Here is an 18,342-nt window from a genome sequence, read left to right as displayed (position 1 = left end):
GCCTGCCAACCTCCTCCTGCTAGACTCCCGGCTCCAAGAAGGAGAGATCCTTCAAGAAGCTGGGAGACCAGGAGTTCAGAGCCCCACCCAGACCCTCCCTAAGGAGCTGAATGGATAGTGGGGGAAGGCCTAGGGTAGCTTCAAGCTCCACCTAGGGACCCAACTCACCGGCTTGCCCAGGCATGTGGCCCGGGAAAGCCCTGGAGATCTGGAGCAAGGCGCTAGAGTGGTGCTGGGGTTACCCAAGTCCCGCACCCCCACTAGGCCTGGTCAAGCAGGCCTCCGGCATGGCAGGGGCCTGCCAACCTCCTCCTGCTAGACTCCCGGCTCAAAGAAGGAGAGATCCTTCAAGAAGCTGGGAGACCAGGAGTTCAGAGCCCCACCCAGACCCTCCCTAAGGAGCTGAATGGATAGTGGGGGAAGGCCTAGGGTAGCTTCAAGCTCCACCAAGGGACCCAACTCACCGGCTTCCCCAGGCATGTGGCCCGGGAAAGCCCTGGAGATCTGGAGCAAGGCGCTAGAGTGGTGCTGGGGTTACCCAAGTCCCGCACCCCCACTAGGCCTGGTCAAGCAGGCCTCCGGCATGGCAGGGGCCTGCCAACCTCCTCCTGCTAGACTCCCGGCTCCAAGAAGGAGAGATCCTTCAAGAAGCTGGGAGACCAGGAGTTCAGAGCCCCACCCAGACCCTCCCTAAGGAGCTGAATGGATAGTGGGGGAAGGCCTAGGGTAGCTTCAAGCTCCACCAAGGGACCCAACTCACCGGCTTGCCCAGGCATGTGGCCCGGGAAAGCCCTGGAGATCTGGAGCAAGGCGCTAGAGTGGTGCTGGGGTTACCCAAGTCCGGCACCCCCACTAGGCCTGGTCAAGCAGGCCTCCGGCATGGCAGGGGCCTGCCAACCTCCTCCTGCTAGACTCCCGGCTCCAAGAAGGAGAGATCCTTCAAGAAGCTGGGAGACCAGGAGTTCAGAGCCCCACCCAGACCCTCCCTAAGGAGCTGAATGGATAGTGGGGGAAGGCCTAGGGTAGCTTCAAGCTCCACCAAGGGACCCAACTCACCGGCTTGCCCAGGCATGTGGCCCGGGAAAGCCCTGGAGATCTGGAGCAAGGCGCTAGAGTGGTGCTGGGGTTACCCAAGTCCCGCACCCCCACTAGGCCTGGTCAAGCAGGCCTCCGGCATGGCAGGGGCCTGCCAACCTCCTCCTGCTAGACTCCCGGCTCCAAGAAGCCAGGAGCAACTTCTGAGCGCATAGCCAGGAGTAACCCCTGAGCGTTACCGGGTGTGGCCCAAAAACCAAAAAAAAAAAAAAAAAAAAAAAAGAATCAAATGATTTATTCTTTTATTTTTGGTAATAGTATGGTTCCTCATTTTGGAGTCATATCCAGCCATTCTCAGGGCTTTCTGCTTGCTGTCTCTTTACTCAGGGATCACTCCCTATGGGGCACAGAGGATTCTATGCAGTACAGGGGAAATCAGCAAAAGAGGAAAGTAGATATTGAACATTTCCCTCAGAAGCAAAAAATAAAGATGAGAAGGACTTAATGATTATGCAAGTGGTTTTAGCGAGTCTGAAAGTTAAATGTTTTAAGGTTTTCCTTTTGGGTAAGAGATTTTGAACAAGGGTATATTCTGGTCTGAGTAGCATAAAGAATCAATTTCTAATTAAAAAACACAAAAATATCCATACCTTTGTACAATCTCTCTAGAAATCTTTTCCCCCCAATGATTTCTAAGAGTTCATAACTTAATATTGATAAAGGAATTACCTGGAGTTGAGATACTGTCATGGATACTGTCATAAATTGAAGGAACAGTTGAGCATTATATCAGAGGAGGAGCAGTTTTAAGGACCAGAAAAATTTGTGGAAAGAATATGAAAATAATAACTAGGGACCTGGAGCAATAGTATAGCAAGTAGCTGGGTTCAATCCCCAGTATCCCATTTGGTCCTCTGAGCACAGAGCTGTGAGCACTACCAAGTATGCCCCCCCCCCAAACTACCCCCCCCCCCAAAAAAAAGCAAAACATGCAAAGTTTAGGTTAGTGCCGCTAGTCACATGTAGTTGAAAACGTAAAATGCTGTGGAGGAGCATTTCTTAAATTTTATAATTTAGTTTATTTGGTCCTCAACAGCAGTGTTCAGGGCCTGAATAGTGTGGCCTGAGGACAGTTCAGTTGCCAGTGATGTGCTGCTGCTTGGATGAAATGGAAGCCACAGTCCCTGTCCCGTCCCGTCCCCCCCCCCCCCCCGTCCCCCCCCCCCTGGGATGCATTCCAGGAACCATCTCTGGCATCTTTTGAACCCAACCTGATTTTTTATTTATTTCTGGTTTTCGAGTCACACTTTGTGCTCAGGACTTACTCCTGGCTCTGCACTCAGGGGTCACTCCTAGCAGGCTTGGGGAGAAAGAACATATGGGATGCCAGATATTGAATCTCAATCGGTCATGTACAAGGAATACACTTTACCTGCTTTGCTATTGCTCTGATCCCTTTTTTAAAAAAAATTGCGTGGGCATTGATTTATAACAGGTTTTAGGTATACTAGTAGTAAATCAATATTTTTTTTTTTTTTTTTTTTTTTTTTTTTAGTTTTTGGGTCACACCCGGCGTTGCTCAGGGGTGACTCCTGGCTGTCTGCTCAGAAACAGCTCCTGGCAGGCACGGGGGACCATATGGGACACCGGGATTCGAACCAACCACCTTTGGTCCTGGATTGGCTGCTTGCAAGGCAAACACCGCTGTGCTATCTCTCCGGGCCCATAAATCAATATTTTGTATCATCATCATATAATTGACCCAGTTTATCCATCATATTAATTTGCTTAACCCAGGCAACAGCTCAGAATTGGAGTACACGTCTGGTCTGTGGAAGCTTTACTACATGGTACCCTGAGCACTGCTTTGGAGAGCCCTGTCAAAAAATGATTTGCTTGGCTGTCCGTGGCTAGAGTATACTACTTTTACATTGGATAGTACAATTCTATATAAAATATTTTAATTGGAGACTGGAGAGATAGCATAGCAGTAGGGCATTTCCTTGCATGTGGCCAACCTGGGGAGGAACTCCGTTTGATTCCGGCATCCCATGTCCCCCAGCCTGCCAGGGGCTATTTCTGAATGCAGGGCCAGGAGCAGCCCTTAAGCACCACTGGGGGTGGCTCAAAAACCAATCAATCAAGTTTTAAAATATTTTAATTGAATTACTAGAATTTACAATGCAGTTAATTATACTTTTTATTGAAACTATACCAATCACCAGAGATTCTGCTTCCCTCCATTCACCAGCTGGCCCAAGAGCCCTTCCTAGTCACCTCATCTTCCACTTAAGCTCAGTTCTATAGACAAAATCTCCAGTTCCAATAATTGACCTTCTTTTCCCTCCTTACTATGTTTCTTTATATCCCATCTATGAGAGTGCTTTTTTGTTGTTGTTTTTTAAATGTGGACGTGGTGATATACTACACTTACATAGATGAATAGAGTGAAACTTAACAAGCAGTAAAATTCTAGATGTTGATGTAGAGGCATAAAATAAATCACATGGTGTGAGATCATTCCACATATCGTATACCCAACTCCAGGTGGACACATCTGATTCAGGTAGGGTAGCAGCAAAGAATTAATAAACCAAGCCAGTCAGGAAGGAATCATGGAATCAGTGGCTTTTTGCCTCTGAGCACACCAAGCCCAAACTCACTTTATTTTTTTATTAAACCAATACCCTTTTACCAGGAGAGGGAAAGTTGAGTAATCCAGGTGGGCTTTTACATATCAAAAGGAGACATAAGGAAAGAGGAAGATGGGGAAATGCCTTTATTTTGGGTTAATTGCTGGTTGTCATCTTACATGGAAGGAATTGATGGACTCCAAGGGCTAAAGCTCTTTTTCTACATGTGGGAATCCTGGTTCTGGTTCAATTATTTGTCTGGTATTGCTTAAATTCTTAGTACTGTATGGGTTTTGCAAGCACCAAGCAAAGTAATAGCCTTAGAACTTGATGAGACCCCCAAAACAAACAAATTAGAAAAAAAGGGGAGTAATATATTTTGGTACCAAGGAGAGGTGGAGAGGTCTTAGAAAAGAAATAAGTATGAATGGAGGAAGGTTCAGAGGGGCCAGAGACATAGTACAGAAGTTAAGGTGCTTACCTACATGCAGTACAATCTAGCCTGCCTCATGTAACTTACCTGAGCTCTCCATCACTCCCTAGGGTTCCTGATCCCTCCTAAGAGTGATTTCCTGGCCATAGAACCCTGAACAAGTGGTTCAAAAGGCTAGACTGATGTGGGGTATCAGGTGAAACTAGTTCAGCTTTGTACAACCAGTCTGCTGGTTTTACACTTCATGGGGAATTAAGAACTTTAATATGGGGGCTGGAGAGATAGCATGAAGGTTAAGGCATTTGCCTTGCATGCAGAAGGTCGGTGGTTCAAATCTCGGCATCCCATATGGTCCCCTGAGCCTGCCAGGGGCGATTTCTGAGCGTAGATCCAGGAGTAATCCCTGAGCCCTGCTGGGTATGACCTAAAAAAAAAAAGAACTTTAATGTGGGCCGAGCAATAGCACAGCGGTAGGCTGTTTGCCTTGCACGTGGCCAGCCTGGGACAGACCCAGGTTCCATATCTGGCATCCCATATGGTCCCCTGAAACTGCCAGGAGCGATTTCTGAATGCAGAGCCAGGAGTAACCCCTGAGAGCGGCCAGATGGGGCCCAACAACAACAACAACAACAAATCAGTGAGCTGAGATCTATTCCTAAATATTTTGTCTGTAGAGATGGCAGAATTAGAAACCTTATATTTCGGGCCGGAGAGATAGCACAGCGGCGTTTGCCTTGCAAGCAGCCGATCCAGGACCAAAGGTGGTTGGTTCGAATCCCGGTGTCCCATATGGTCCCCTGTGCCTGCCAGGAGCTATTTCTGAGCATAGAGCCAGGAATAACCCCTGAATGCTGCCAGGTGTGGCCCAAAAACCAAAAAAAAAAAAAGAAACCTTATATTTCAGGTTGTACCTTGTTGGCAAAACACTTGTGCACACTCTCGAATGCTCATGCACATTTTTTTGTTGTTGTTGTTTTTGTTTTTGTTTTTGTGTCATGACACTTGACAGCGCTCGGGAGTTACTCCTGGGTCCACGCTCAGAAATTGCTCCTGGCAGACTCGGGGAACCATATGGGATGCCAGAATTCGAAACAATGACCTTCTGCATGAAAGGCAAATGCCTTACCTCCATGCTATCTCTCTGGCCCCATCACACACATCTTCTTGCTGTCCCCACCTACTTATTAGTTCAGGGTGACTGAAAAATGGCATTTATCTCTGCCCACATGCAATTCTTAGATTTTAATGAAGCAATAAATACTCTTAAGCCAGAGGTTATTTATTCCCTGTACTATCCCTCTGCTATTTCTGCAGACAAAATATTTTGTTGGTTGGGGGCGGATCAATAGCACAGCAATAGTGCATTTGCCTTGTACACAGTTCACCTGGGAGCAGCCTGAGTTCAATTCCTTGCATCCCATATTGTCCCCCAAGCCTGTCAGGAGTGAATTCTGAGCACAGAGCCAGAAGTAACCTTTGAGCAACACTGGGTATGGCTTAAAAATCAAAAAACAAAAACAAAAAAGGTTATTACAGTGTTTCTGTAATAATAGCAGACTTTAGTCAGTTTGACTAGGATAATTTGGAGTATATAGAACAATCAATCCTTATTCCTGTCCCTGCTGATTAAATATCGTAAAATCCTTAAGTTATTTCTGCCAGTTAAAATCTGCACATACACTTACCCATTTTCAACTTCTCCTTTGGGCAGACTTATCAGTTCTTATGAGAACATTGATTTCATGACAAGTACAATTTTCAAAGTTGACACAAGGGGCTGGGGATGTGTGGTGTATAGCACTGTTATTGATATCAGATCCTAAACTTCACCAGGTGTGACCTTCACAACCAACAAAGAAGTTAATCTAATTGTCAACAAAACCTTTTTTGGAAGGGAGAGGCAGGTTCTGGGTCACATCTGATCATGTGTGAGGGTTACTCCTGGCTCTGCTCAAGAACAACTCCTGGCAGTGTATGAGGGTACCTGGGATTGAACTGGGATACAACTGCATCTCTGTCCCCTCAATACAACTATTATGAGGGGAGGGGTGTGTATTATGTGTACCCATAGATGGAACCCAGGGTTCCTTCACTGCAAGCGCCTTACCCTCTGTACTAGTTCTCCTGCCCCTCTGAAGGGCGCCTCTTTTAGAATTTTTTGTTTTGTTTTGGGGGCCAAACCCAGCAGTGCTCAGGGGTTACTCCTGGTTCTGTGCTCAGAAATTACTCCTGGCATGCTCCGAAGACCATAGGGCAGCGATGGCAAACCTATGGCATGCGTGCCAGCTGTGGCATACAAAGGCCTGCAGCTGGCACATGAGAAGATTTGCAATTAATAAATTTATAAAATCTATAAAGAGTTTTTTGATACTAAAATCTTGTTATTAAGGTTTAATTGACGTGCTGGCACTTTGAGGAAATTCTTTGGTTTTGTGCGGCAGTTTGGGCACTCGGACTCAAAAAGGTTAGCTATCACTACCATAGGGGATGATGGGGATCACACCTGGGTCAGCTGTGTTGCAAGGCAAGTGTCCTACCCACTGTGTTATTCCAGCCCCTCTAAAGTTCTTTTAGAAAGTAGTTGACTCCTTGTTTTGTGTTTTTGGGCCACACCCAGCAGTGCTCAGGGGTCACTTCTGGTAAAGCTTTGGAGGTAATATGAAGTGTCGGGGATGTGTGTCCCAAAAACTGGTTAAGTTTTGATAGACTGGACCACTCTGAGTCTGTCACCCAAGAAGAAGCATTAGAACACATAATATTGAAACAGAGTTGATAGGATTGATTAGGCTTTTCATGAGAGGCACCTAGGTTTGATTTCTGGTACTTCATGATTGTTAAACATTGCTGGAACAGCTTCCTTCAGCACTATCAGCTGTGATCCCAAATTTATAAAAGAGGGACTGGAGCAACAGCACAGTGGATAGGGTGTTTACCTTGCACGTGACCAACCTGGGTTCGATCCCCGGCATACCATATGGTTCCCTAAGCCTGCCAGGAGCAATTTCTGAGCAGAGTCAGGAGTAAACCCTGAGCATAGCTGGGTGTGGCCCAAAAAATAACAGTACTGAATCAGAAAAGAAGTTGTAGAATTAGTGGTTTTGGGCCCAATCTTCCATAATGCTAGTGATGCTTCTAGAGAAGAAAAATGAACTATTTACTTGGGGCCTTTTAAACACTTTTATACATGTATGCTTAGGAAGTGGCTATTCCTCACTTGGCCCGCCTTCACTCATCTCATTTTCTCATCCCAGAGGATAAGTAGTGTGAAAGAATGCTTTCGTCCCTCAAAATGTCCTACCAACTTGTCAGTCTGAATTTCCTATTTATTCCTCTATTGGTCTTTCTGAACATGGACTGGCTCTTCTTTGCCCTCTGTGTGAATCCCCTTTGCATCTGTCGTGCCTTACAGATGCATGTCACATACAGTAACATGAACAGAGTTCACTTCTGGAGCTCTACTAACCTTCCCTTTTTCTCTTTCTCCTCCTCCTTTCCTCCTCTCCTTGTTTCCCTCCTCCGCTGCTGCTGCAGAGCGTCTCTACAGCCAACTTGAGCGAAACCGCCTGCTCTCTAATGAGCTGAAGCTAACGCTGCATGACCTGTGTGACTGATGGCGGGGCCCATAAGCCAAGCTCACTGCTCACACCAGTGAACCGGACACCAGCAAAAGCTGATTGTCTTTTTAGAAGTGACTGTTTTGCCCTTTCCAAGTTGTTGAATGGGGGCTGATAGGATCTTGTTGACTTCCTATCCACACTGTATTGGGACAGTCAATATTGTGTTTCTCTCCCTTTTGAGGAGCTATGGGGAATATAGGGAGGGACTTCAGAGATTCTAGATAAAAAAGCATGGGCTTTTTCTGATTCCCTCACCTGTTCCCTACTTGCTGCTCTTTCACTTGTGCATCTACTGTAGAAGAGGTCATTCACTTGCATGGGTGTTTACTAACAATAAAAGGACTAACTTGGCAAGAAGGTGTGACCACTTTAATTGCAGGCCCAGGAATAGGCCATCCTAACTGGGTGGGAAATGGGACAGGAAAGGAGGGCAAGTAAGATTTGATGGTTCGATATTGCCACCCTTTTGCACTTTCTCAACCTCCCGAGAACAAGTTTGAGTGCATTATTTGCAGCATTGGTTCTCTTAATGTTCAGTGTTGGTTTTCTCCCTGCCATTTTGCCTTTTCATGGTTCCTGGAGTAATTGTAAATAACTATCACAGGCTTGTAGGCTATGGCACTATAAAAGTCTCAAGATTTTGCTTGCACATGTACACATTGGGACAGTATTCTTGTCTTTTTCTTTAATCTTTGATTTAGCCATGGGGGTTCTTTTATTCCACCAGTAATTTTTCTCCCTTCTTTTTGGGGAGAAAGCCTAGGGGGTGCAAGAGACCTCCTGTTCTTCCTATACACTAAAACAAATGGAAGTAGTGGTTGTGTGTGGATGGGAGAGGAAATGACCGATTAAAAGTCCTCCCTTCCTTCCTTGGTATAGTACAGCAGCACCTGCAATTTCAGCAGGCCAGAGATCCTGCAAACCAAGGGATGCAATAGCTGGCTGGTGCAACTGAGAGGGCAGCTCTTGTGCTACTCTGTCGCTTCCCTGCAGCAGGAGCAACTCTCAGATTGAGTGGACCTTGACATGTCCTTCTGGTTTGTATGACGTTTTTCCTTTACCCCCACTAGATAAACTGAAATGCACCAAAGAGGAGCACCTGTGTACACAAAGGATGCTGGACCAAACTCTGCTGGACCTGAATGAGATGTAGAGCGCCCTGAGTCCTGCCCTGCCTCTGCGCCTCCCTCCAACCCTGACTCCGCCTGAGGCCAGCCTGCTGGAAGCTGACCATTCTAAAAGGGCTGACCTTTAACTGGAAAGCTGCTTTCTCCCTCACTGCCCTTCCCACGCTCCCACCCTCACCCCCTGCTATCTTTTGGGCCAAACTCGCTTTGCCTCTCCTTCAGAGATTCCCTTTGGGAGAGAGGCAAAGCACCTAGGGAGAGAGGTAAAGCACCTTTCAGAGCAACATCTAAGGGAAAGTGAGCACAATGCAAAGTATCTTTAAAAGCATGTTGTCAAATGTACACATTGTGTAATTGACCCTTTTTTGTTGTAGCAAGCCATTTGTAAGACATTCCAAGTCATTCTACAGTTTTGAGGCAGCACTCTAATCCTTTCTCTTTTGGAAGGGGACTTTTTAGCTGAATGCATTTTGTCCTCTTTAAAAAGGGTAAGGACTGGGCCTGCCATACAGAGATATACACAGCCTAGAGAAAGACTCCACTATGGGGAAACCTCAGCTCTGTACAAAGTCTAGCCAGATAGTGAAAGGGGATTCCAAGAGGAGTTAGCCAAAAATGTGCTGTTTAGTTTTTCAGCTTTACGGTATCTCTGGGCAACTTTTTTTTTTGTTTGTTTTGTTCTTTTAATTTTTAAATAAGAGGCTCAAGGGGCTGGAGTGTTAGTATTGTGGATCTTGCATATGACTGACCCGAATTCAAACCCCTTTGAACTCTTATGGTCCCCTGAGCACAGCTGGGTGTTGCCAATGGGGGGAAAAATAACAAGTGACTCAAATTAAGATATTGAGACCAAAACCTTTTTTTTTTTTTCTTTCTGTGGTTGAGAAAGGGTCGTTTCTTTCTCCCTCTTTTTTTTTGGGGGGGGGCAGGTTGGGCCACATCCGGTGGCGCTCAAGAGTTTCTCTTGACTCTGCTCAGAAATAGCTCCTGGCGGGCTTGGGGGACCATAGGGGATGCCAGGAACCTAACTGGGGTCCATCCCAGGTCAGCCACATGCAAGGCAAACGCCCTGCTACTGTGCTACCCTTCCAGCCCTTGAGACCAAATCCTTCTCTCCACATTTCCGGCAGAATGAATCATGTCCTTTAGGTTGAGGTGACCACTTAACTGCATTCTTGCTTCCTTAAAAGAAAATGTTTTCCCTACGAAGTTAGCCATGTGAAACATCTCATAACTCTTTCCTGGAGCTGAAGCTGCTGTTTCTGAAAGTGCCATCTTATCGTGCTTTCTATAGTTAATGCTAGAGAAATGTTGAGTGGCTTATGTACAAAACTTTTTATATTATTTTGAAACCTTCTTCTCTAGAGTTGGGATAAAGTGACTACCCCATCAGGGCTGGCAATGTGATCTTTGAAAACTTCTTTACCTATCTCATTGTATCCTTTCTGGTAAGATTCTGTAACATGTTTTCAGTGTGCATCACCACAAAGTTTATTGGCTTGAATTGCCCTCTCCTTTGGTAATTGGGAGAAAGAAATCATTAATGCAACTGTTTTGATACTGAAAATTGACATGTTTTTTGAAATAAAGAATGAGTCCCTCCAAACGTTTAGGCCTATTTGACTTTCATTTACCTAAGTCAAGGGTACTTTTTCCCTGGGCAGTATGAGGCTGAGTGGTGACAACAGGATTTTGGATCACACACTTTTTGGGGGGGGTGCGGGGTTCTTTGGGTCACACCCAGCAGCGCTCAGGTGTTACTCCTAGCTCTACACTCAGAAATCTCTGCTGGCAGCCTTGGGACCATATGGGATGCCAGGATTTGAATCACCATCCTTCTGCAATCAAGGCAAATGCCTTACCTCCATGCTATCTCTCCGGCCCTGGATCACACACTTTAACTTTTTTTTTTTTTTTTTTTTTTTTTTTTTTTTGTGGTTTTTGGGTCACACCCGGCAGTGCTCAGGGGTTACTCCTGGCTCCATGCTCAGAAATTGCTCCTGGCAGGCACGGGGGACCATATGGGACGCTGGGATTCGAACCGATGACCTCTTGCATGAAAGGCAAACGCCTTACCTCCATGCTATCTCTCCAGCCCGGATCACACACTTTAAAGGCTTATCAAAACTGAGTTCAGATCTTAGTTCAAATAAAACCAAAGGTACAGGGTGGTAAGGCTGTTGCCTTTGCTGACCTAGCTTCATACCACAAAGGTGTTAAGAGCTCAAAAAAGTGAAACCAAAACCATAGCTTTGAGATTTCAAGAATAACCATTTGGTTTTATCATATGTAAAACTTAAAAAAAAATTTATATTGCCCAAGTAGGTATGAATATTGGAAATAATGGTGCCAAACCTTTACTTTTTTGTTATTTTGGTACCAGGTACAAATCCACAATCTTATAATCAAGGCATACAATCTATTGCTGATCATTTCCTAGTCCCCTTGCACCTGGCTTTTGAAAACCTAAATACACTGGCATCTTCAGGATTCATTCTGACTTCCAACTATGTTAATTCTTCGAAATCAGGGATTTCTATCACAGCCTTGAACAGCTTCAACAATTCCTATGTGGAAATTACAGACGTTTGCCCCAGGACAACCTTTGAGCAGATAGTTGGACATTTAGAAGAGCAAATGAACAAGGGCTGTTCTGAAGTAAACTGCTTAGAGAAAGGCCCTGTTGGTGGAGAGCTTTCAAGACTCCGTGCTTGGCATTTCCTGTTTTCTGGCCCTGAGGCTTTGCACGACTCTGACTTCCCAGCAAAAATGACACAGCTCCCTTGACAATGCCCAGCTGTATGTACTAGAGCCTGGAAAAAAAAAAAAATTCCATTTGTAGGCACAGACCCACACTAACTGGAAATGACTGCACTTTAGTATTTTCTTGGCTCTGAGTCAAGGTAGACAACGGAAAAGAAATGAGTTCGTGTTTTTAAACTTAGACGCTTGTTCTCCTTTTAGAAAAAATCTGCTAACCAGACAAGAAAAGCTTCCCCACAGTACAGTGGCCTTGCACATGGCCAACCTGAGTTCAGTCTCTGGCATCTAGTTTGGTCCCTTGAGCACTGCTAAGTATGGCACACACAAAAAAAGTTAGGGGTCAGAGAGAATAGCATAGTGGGTAGGACATTTGCTTTGCAAGCAGCCGGCCAGGTATCGACTTAGGTTCGATCCCTGACACCCATCTGGCTCCCCTCATCCTGCCTGGAGTAACCCCTGAGAGCTGCCAGGTGTAGCCCCCCCCCAAAAAAAAACAAATCAGTGAACTCCACCCCCACTGTGGGGTGAGGCCCACTTCCTGTGACGTCACGCCTGCCAACTGGCTACCTCCCAGTCAGGCAGGGCCTCTGAGGAGTTGAGCAGGAACGTGGGACCAGGCAGCCGCCATGACTGTGCGGCCAGAACCCCCACCCCGAGGTTCTGCTTCTATGTGGCGGTTTCTCCTCCGTTTCCTGTCGCTGCAACTCTTGTTGCCATTGACTCTGGGCTACAAATTGAACGTGCCCCAGGTGTTGCTGCCCTTTGGCCGGGAGCCAGGCCGTGTGCCCTTCCTCCTGGAGGCCCAGAGGGGCTGTTACACTTGGTGAGGGCAGGGCAGGGCAGTCACAGAGCAGCCCCCCCCCTAAATTCTCTCCCTCCAGCAAGGCCTGGAAGGGCCTCCAGGAATGCCACAGAGTGCAGAGTGGGGGGTACTCTTCACAGGGAGGCCTCCCCTGCTGTGGTCTCTCTGCCACTTCCCGTGGGCCCTGAGCTGGGAAGTGAGGCCTAGGCGTTGGGACCGGAAACCCACCCAGGCGTGGTCAGAGGCAGGTCAGGGGCCTCCTCTGTGGGCAACCCAAGTCTCCTGTGGCCGGATGCCTCCTCCTATGTGCCTCCAACTGGGGTCCCAGCGAATGAGGGCCTTGGAAGGGAGCAACCGTGCAGAAGGGCTCTATTTTATGAGAGAAATCTGCTTTCATTTAGGGGATTAAACCCGGGTCCGTCCTAGGTTAGTGCATGCAAGGCAAACACCCTCCTGCTTTTGCCCCTATTGTTCTTATTTTAAACATAAAAATCAGACTCATTTTTATACTTCTGGTGGGGCTAGAGGCACTCATTATATGGGGTGCAAAGCAAGCACCTGACCTCTGGCCCATTCAATTTTGGGCGGGGGGGTCCACACCCGGTAGCGCTCAGGGATTCCTCCTGGCTCTACGCTCAGAAATCGATCCTGGCAGGCTCAGGGGACCATATGGGATGCCGGGATTCGAACCACCGTCCTTCTGCATGCAAGGCAAACGTCTACCTATGCTATTCTCCGGCCCCCCATTCAAATTTTTTAAATTTATTCTTGATATTTTATTCCTAGCACCGTAATTTACAATGCTGTTGATGATCAGGACCACTTCCGTGTAGGAAGTGATGCTAGCGAGGTGCCTGGAATGGCCCCTATGCTATGTTGTGCAGCTGAGGTTGGCTCCCATTTCTGGCGGCACTGAAAACCGTTCCTTTGTTTTTGTTTTTGGACCACACCAGGTGGTGCTCAGAGGTTACTCCTGTCTCTGCGCTCAGAAAACACTTCTGGGGCCCGGAGAGATAGCACAGCGGCGTTTGTCTTGCAAGCAGCCAATCCAGGACCAAAGGTGTTGGTTCAAATCCCGGTGTCCCATATGGTCCCTCGTGCCTGCCAGGAGCTGTTTCTGAGCAGACAGCCAGGAATAACCCCTGAGCAATGCCAGGTGTGGCCCAAAAACAAACAAACAAAAAAACACTTCTGGCAGTGCTCAGAGGATCATATGGGATGTAGGGGATGGAACACCCAGGTCAGCCGTATGCATGGCAAATGCCTTCCCGCTGGTTCCTCTCATCCATTCCCAAACTACTATTTTTTATTTTGTATCGCACATACAAATAGGCCACTTCTCTAACTTCATGATCAGTCTCTTGGATTAATGCAAAGCTCATTGCCCCTAGAGGATTGAGGAAACTGGGACTTGTTATTGGGAATACATCTGTTATTTGGGGGAAACATTCTCGAGGTGAGTGGGCCCTTAGCTGCACCCCTACTCTGAGACTATGCAGTGTCAGGGACTAAATTCAAAGCCTTGCTCACGCTGGATATGCATTCCTGTCCTTGAGCTTTCTCCTATTCCCTCAATTTTATTTCACGTATCGAGGGAAGAATTTATAATCATTTTTAATTGTTGATTTTGGGGCCACACCGGCAGTGCTCAGGGATTACTCCTGGGTCTGAACTCAGGATTCACTCCTGGTGGGGTACAGTGGATCATATGGGATGCTGGGGGATCAAACATCCTACCTGCTATGCTACCACTTTGGCAAGAAATGTGATATTTCTGTAACTGTCCAAAAGATCACTACTTAAAAATCTTAAAAGACCTACTTAAAAATCTTAAAAGATCTCCTACTTAAAAATCTTGTTTTCCAGGGCTGCAGAGATAGTATAGTAGGTAAAGCACTTGCTTTATATATGGTCCTCCTGATTTGATCCCTGGCATCCGCCTGAACACCAACAGGAGTAACCCCAGAGTATTACTGGGTATGGCCCCAAAATAACAAAGAAAAATTTTGTTTTCCTAAGCAGTGTTTCTACTTTAGTGTCATTTAAATATGCCTAGAGTAGGGCTGGAGAGTTAGCACAGCTGTAGGGTGTTTGCCTCCCATGCAGCCGATCCAGGACAGACAGTGATTCTAATCCTGGCATCCCATGTGGTCCCCTGAGCCAGCCAGGAGTGATTTCTGAGTGCAGAGCCAGGAGTAACCCCTGAGAACCACTGGGTGTGACCCCAAAACAAACAAAATATGCCTGGAGTGTGTGTGACGTGGGAAGACTATGAGAACTGTATTCTGTTTAATGTTAATGTTAGACCAGGGATGTAACTTAGTGCTACATGCTTTCACTGTGTGAGGTCTTGGGCACAAACTCTAGCTTCAAGAACCCAGAAAGGGGCTGGAGAGATAGCATGAAGGTAGGGCGTTTGCCTTGCATGCAGAAGGGCAGTGGTTCGTATCCCGGCATCCCATATGGTCTCCAGAGCCTGCCAGGAGCAATTTCTGAGTGTAGAGCCAGGAGTAACCCCTGAGCGCTGCCAGGTGTGACCCAAAACCCAACCCCCCCCAAAAAAAAGAAACCAAATACATTGGGCCAGAGTTATAGCTCAGTGGGTGCACACATATCTTGCAAATGAGTTCAATCACTGGTATTCAATATGGTTCCCTGAGCCTGCCATGAGTAACCCCTGAGCACTGCCACACCAGCCCCAAAACAAACAAAAACAAAACAAAACAAAATGTTATTTTAACCATTATTTTAATTTCATATTCTCTTTCTTTCTTTTCTTTTTTTTTTTTTTTTTTTTAGTTTTTGGGTCACACCCGGCGGTGCTCAGGGGTTACTCCTGGCTGTCTGCTCAGAAATAGCTCCTGGCAGGCACAGGGGACCATATGGGACACCGGGATTCAACCCAACCACCTTTGGTCCTGGATTGGCTGCTTGCAAGACAAACGCCGCTGTGCCATCTCTCCGGGCCCTTTTTTTCTTTTTTTTTTTTTTTTTTTGAGGGGTTACACCTGGCAGCATTCAGGGGTTATTCCCAGCTCTGTGCTCAAAAATCACTCCTGGCAGGCATGGGGGACCCTATGGGATGCCAGGATTCAAACCACTGTCTGTCCTGGATTGGCTGCATGCAAGACAAACACCCTGCCACTGTGCTTTTCTTCGGTTCCAATTTCATACTCTTTTTATTTTGGAGGGTTACTCCTGGGTCTATGTTTAGAAATCGCTCCTGGCAGACTCGGGGGACCATATGGGATGCTGGGATTCGAACCACCGTCCTTTTGCATGCAAGGCAAATGTCCTACCTCCGTGCTATCTCTCCGGCCCCCCCTCCCAATTTCATATTTTTATAAAGTTTGTTCCCACAGGCATTCCACCCATCATGATGCAGTAACTGTTGAACCTTTATATGAAAATGGAACTTCATGTTCCCAAAAAGCTATGCTCATTGCTGAATCCACCCAGCCAATTCGCCTCAGCAGTATCATTCTTGCTCGAGAGATAGGTATGTTGAGAGAAAACACATTGTGTACTCTTTTTTCTAGTTGAATAATGAATCTGTTATAGTAGAATAATAGGTTATAAGTCTAGTAGTATGTTTCATCTAGTAGATAAATATCTTGTATAAGTAGTTAATAAAACATGTTAACTTTAAATAATGAGGTTTAAAAAAAAAAAGCATTTCTGGGGCCAGAGAGATAGCATGGAGGTAAAGTGCTTGCCTTTCATGCAGAAGGACGCTGGTTCGAATCCCGGCATCCCATATGGTCCCCCGAGCCTGCCAGGAGTGATTTCTGAGCATAGAGCCAGGAGTAACCCCAGAGTGCTGGCAGTGTGACCCAAAAAAAAAAAAAAAAGTATTTCTGAGGCCAGAGTCTAGGGCACCAACCTTGCATGCAGCAAACCTAGGTTCTAGCCCTGACACCACACACACACACACACACACACACACACACACACACACACACACACACACACACACACATATATATAAAATGGTAGTCCCATTTAGCACTACCAGGAGTGATTCCTTAGCACAAATCCAGGAATAAGCTGTGAGCACAGCCATTTGTGGCCCCAAAACAATGACTAAAAAACCAAAAGCAAAACAACCAACCAAAACTCGTATTTCTTTGGGAGAAACAGCGAGCTGAGTATATGCTGTGCCTGGAAGAAACCTGTTTTCGATGACCTGAATCACAGCACAGATCTGAGGCTGAGTCCTGAGAACTTTCAGGTGACTCCTGAGTACAGAAAAGTACAAAAATTAAATAAAGAGAATAACACTTGTACTTTCCAATGTGTGGTGTGTGAACTAGAAACAACATCACCTTAGAGCTTGTTAGAAAATGAAAATTTGGGCCCGGGGAGATAGCACAGTGGTGTTTGCCTTGCAAGCAGCCAATCCAGGACCAAAAGTGGTTGGTTTGAATCCCAGTGTCCCATATGGTCCCCCGTGCCTGCCAGGAGCTATTTCTGAGCAGACAGCCCGGATTAACTCCTGAGCATCGGCCGGTGTGTCCCAAAAACCAAAAAAAAAAAAAAAAAATGAAGATGAAAATTTGAGAGGCCGGATGATAACATAGTGGGTAAGGTGTTTGCCTTGCATGTGGCTGACCCGGGATGGACTTGAGTTCAATATCTGGCATCCCATTTGGTTCCCTGAGCCTGCCAAGAGCAATTTCTGAGCACAGAGTCAGGAGTAACCCCTAAACATCACCAGATGTGGCCCCAAAACAACCACCCCTCCAAAAAAAGAAAGTTTGAGGGGCCAGAGTGATAGCATTGTGGGGAGGGGTTTGCCGTACACATGACAACCCAACTTCAGTCTCTGGACCCCATAGGGTCCCCCGAGCCTTTCAGTAATGATTCCTGAGGGAAGAGCCAGGAAGTAACTCTTGAGCACCAGGGGTGTGGGGTTCCCTCAAAAAAAAAAAAAAAAGAAAAGAAAAAAAAAGAAAAATTTGAGTGCTGAAGAGATAATACAATGGGTAGTGCATTGCCTTGTGTGCACCTGACCAGGTTCTATTTTGACACTCCATGTGAATAAATCCTTAGCACTGCCAGGTCTGGTCCAAAAGCTAACAAAGGGGGAACTATGGGGCCGGAGAGATAGCACAGCGATAGGGCATTTGTTTTGCATGCGGCCGACCTGGGACATATCCAGTTCGATTCTCGGCATCCCATATGGTCCTGGCCTCAGCCTGCTAGGGGCGATTTCTGAAAGCAGAGCCAGGAGAGACCTCTGAGCACCGCTGGGTTTGGTCCCAAAACCAATCAATCAATAAATAAAGTTTAAAAAGGGGGGCGTGGGGTTGAAGCGATAGCACAGTGGTAAGGCGTATGTATACCTTGCATGCAGCTAACACATGAGGGACCCAGATTTGAATCCCAGCATCCCATATGATCCTCCGAGACTGCCAGGAGCAACTTCTGAGTGCAAAGCCAGGAGTAACTCCTGAGCACCGATGGGTGTGACCCAAAAGACAAAAGGGAGTGGAATAAAAGTAAATTCTCAGACCCTCAAATCTGTTTTAGAACTTCTAGGCCTAAGAACCTGTGATTTAACAAGCTCTTTGGGTGATATCCATACATATTAAACTTTGAGAAGGGCTAAAAAGAAAGAATAAAGTGTAAGGCCTGTGCCTTGAATCCAGCCAACTTGGGTTTTATTCCCAGCACTGCATAAGATTTTCTGAGAACCACCAGGTGTGATCCCTGAGCATAGACCTAGGAGTGAGCTTTGAGCACTACCTGATATGGCCCCAAAACCACAGTCCAAAAGAATCAAGTTAGTTCTGTGTCCTATGGATTTGCTTTCATCTTTGTTAAACAACCAGTTTGTGTTCTGGGAATGTGATTCATTGGTAAACCTTACAGTTTTGAGACCTGGGTTCAATCTCTGACACCACACAGGAAAGGTCAATTCCTCCTTCCC

The 18,342-nt window shown here is 46.4% G+C and overlaps 2 protein-coding genes across 9 annotated transcripts in view; both read left to right on the top strand.

Annotated features, from left to right (window-relative positions):
* TPM3 (tropomyosin 3) overlaps positions 1 to 9,534 on the top strand; it is a 40,958-nt gene extending 31,424 nt beyond the window's left edge. For 4 of the 8 annotated variants that reach the window (XM_049782315.1, XM_049782317.1, XM_049782323.1 and 1 more), the window contains one exon: positions 8,789 to 9,534. In XM_049782315.1, coding sequence (XP_049638272.1) covers positions 8,789 to 8,871 — 83 coding nt within the window. In that variant the 3' untranslated portion in view covers positions 8,872 to 9,534. Of the gene's footprint in view, positions 1 to 7,632 lie in introns of all 8 variants that reach the window. The other 4 variants (XM_049782316.1, XM_049782324.1, XM_049782327.1 and 1 more) reach the window with 2 other exon arrangements.
* Positions 9,535 to 12,234: 2,700 nt separating this feature from the next.
* Positions 12,235 to 18,342, top strand: part of NUP210L (nucleoporin 210 like) — a 124,672-nt gene continuing 118,564 nt past the window's right edge. The window contains exons 1-2 of the mRNA XM_049781600.1: positions 12,235 to 12,431; positions 15,773 to 15,909. Coding sequence (XP_049637557.1) covers positions 12,235 to 12,431; positions 15,773 to 15,909 — 334 coding nt within the window. The remainder of the gene's footprint in view (positions 12,432 to 15,772; positions 15,910 to 18,342) is intronic.

This window comes from Suncus etruscus, chromosome 10 (assembly GCF_024139225.1).
Source record: "Suncus etruscus isolate mSunEtr1 chromosome 10, mSunEtr1.pri.cur, whole genome shotgun sequence".
Lineage (NCBI taxonomy): Eukaryota > Metazoa > Chordata > Mammalia > Eulipotyphla > Soricidae > Suncus > Suncus etruscus.
This window is presented reverse-complemented; position numbering and strand designations above follow the sequence as displayed.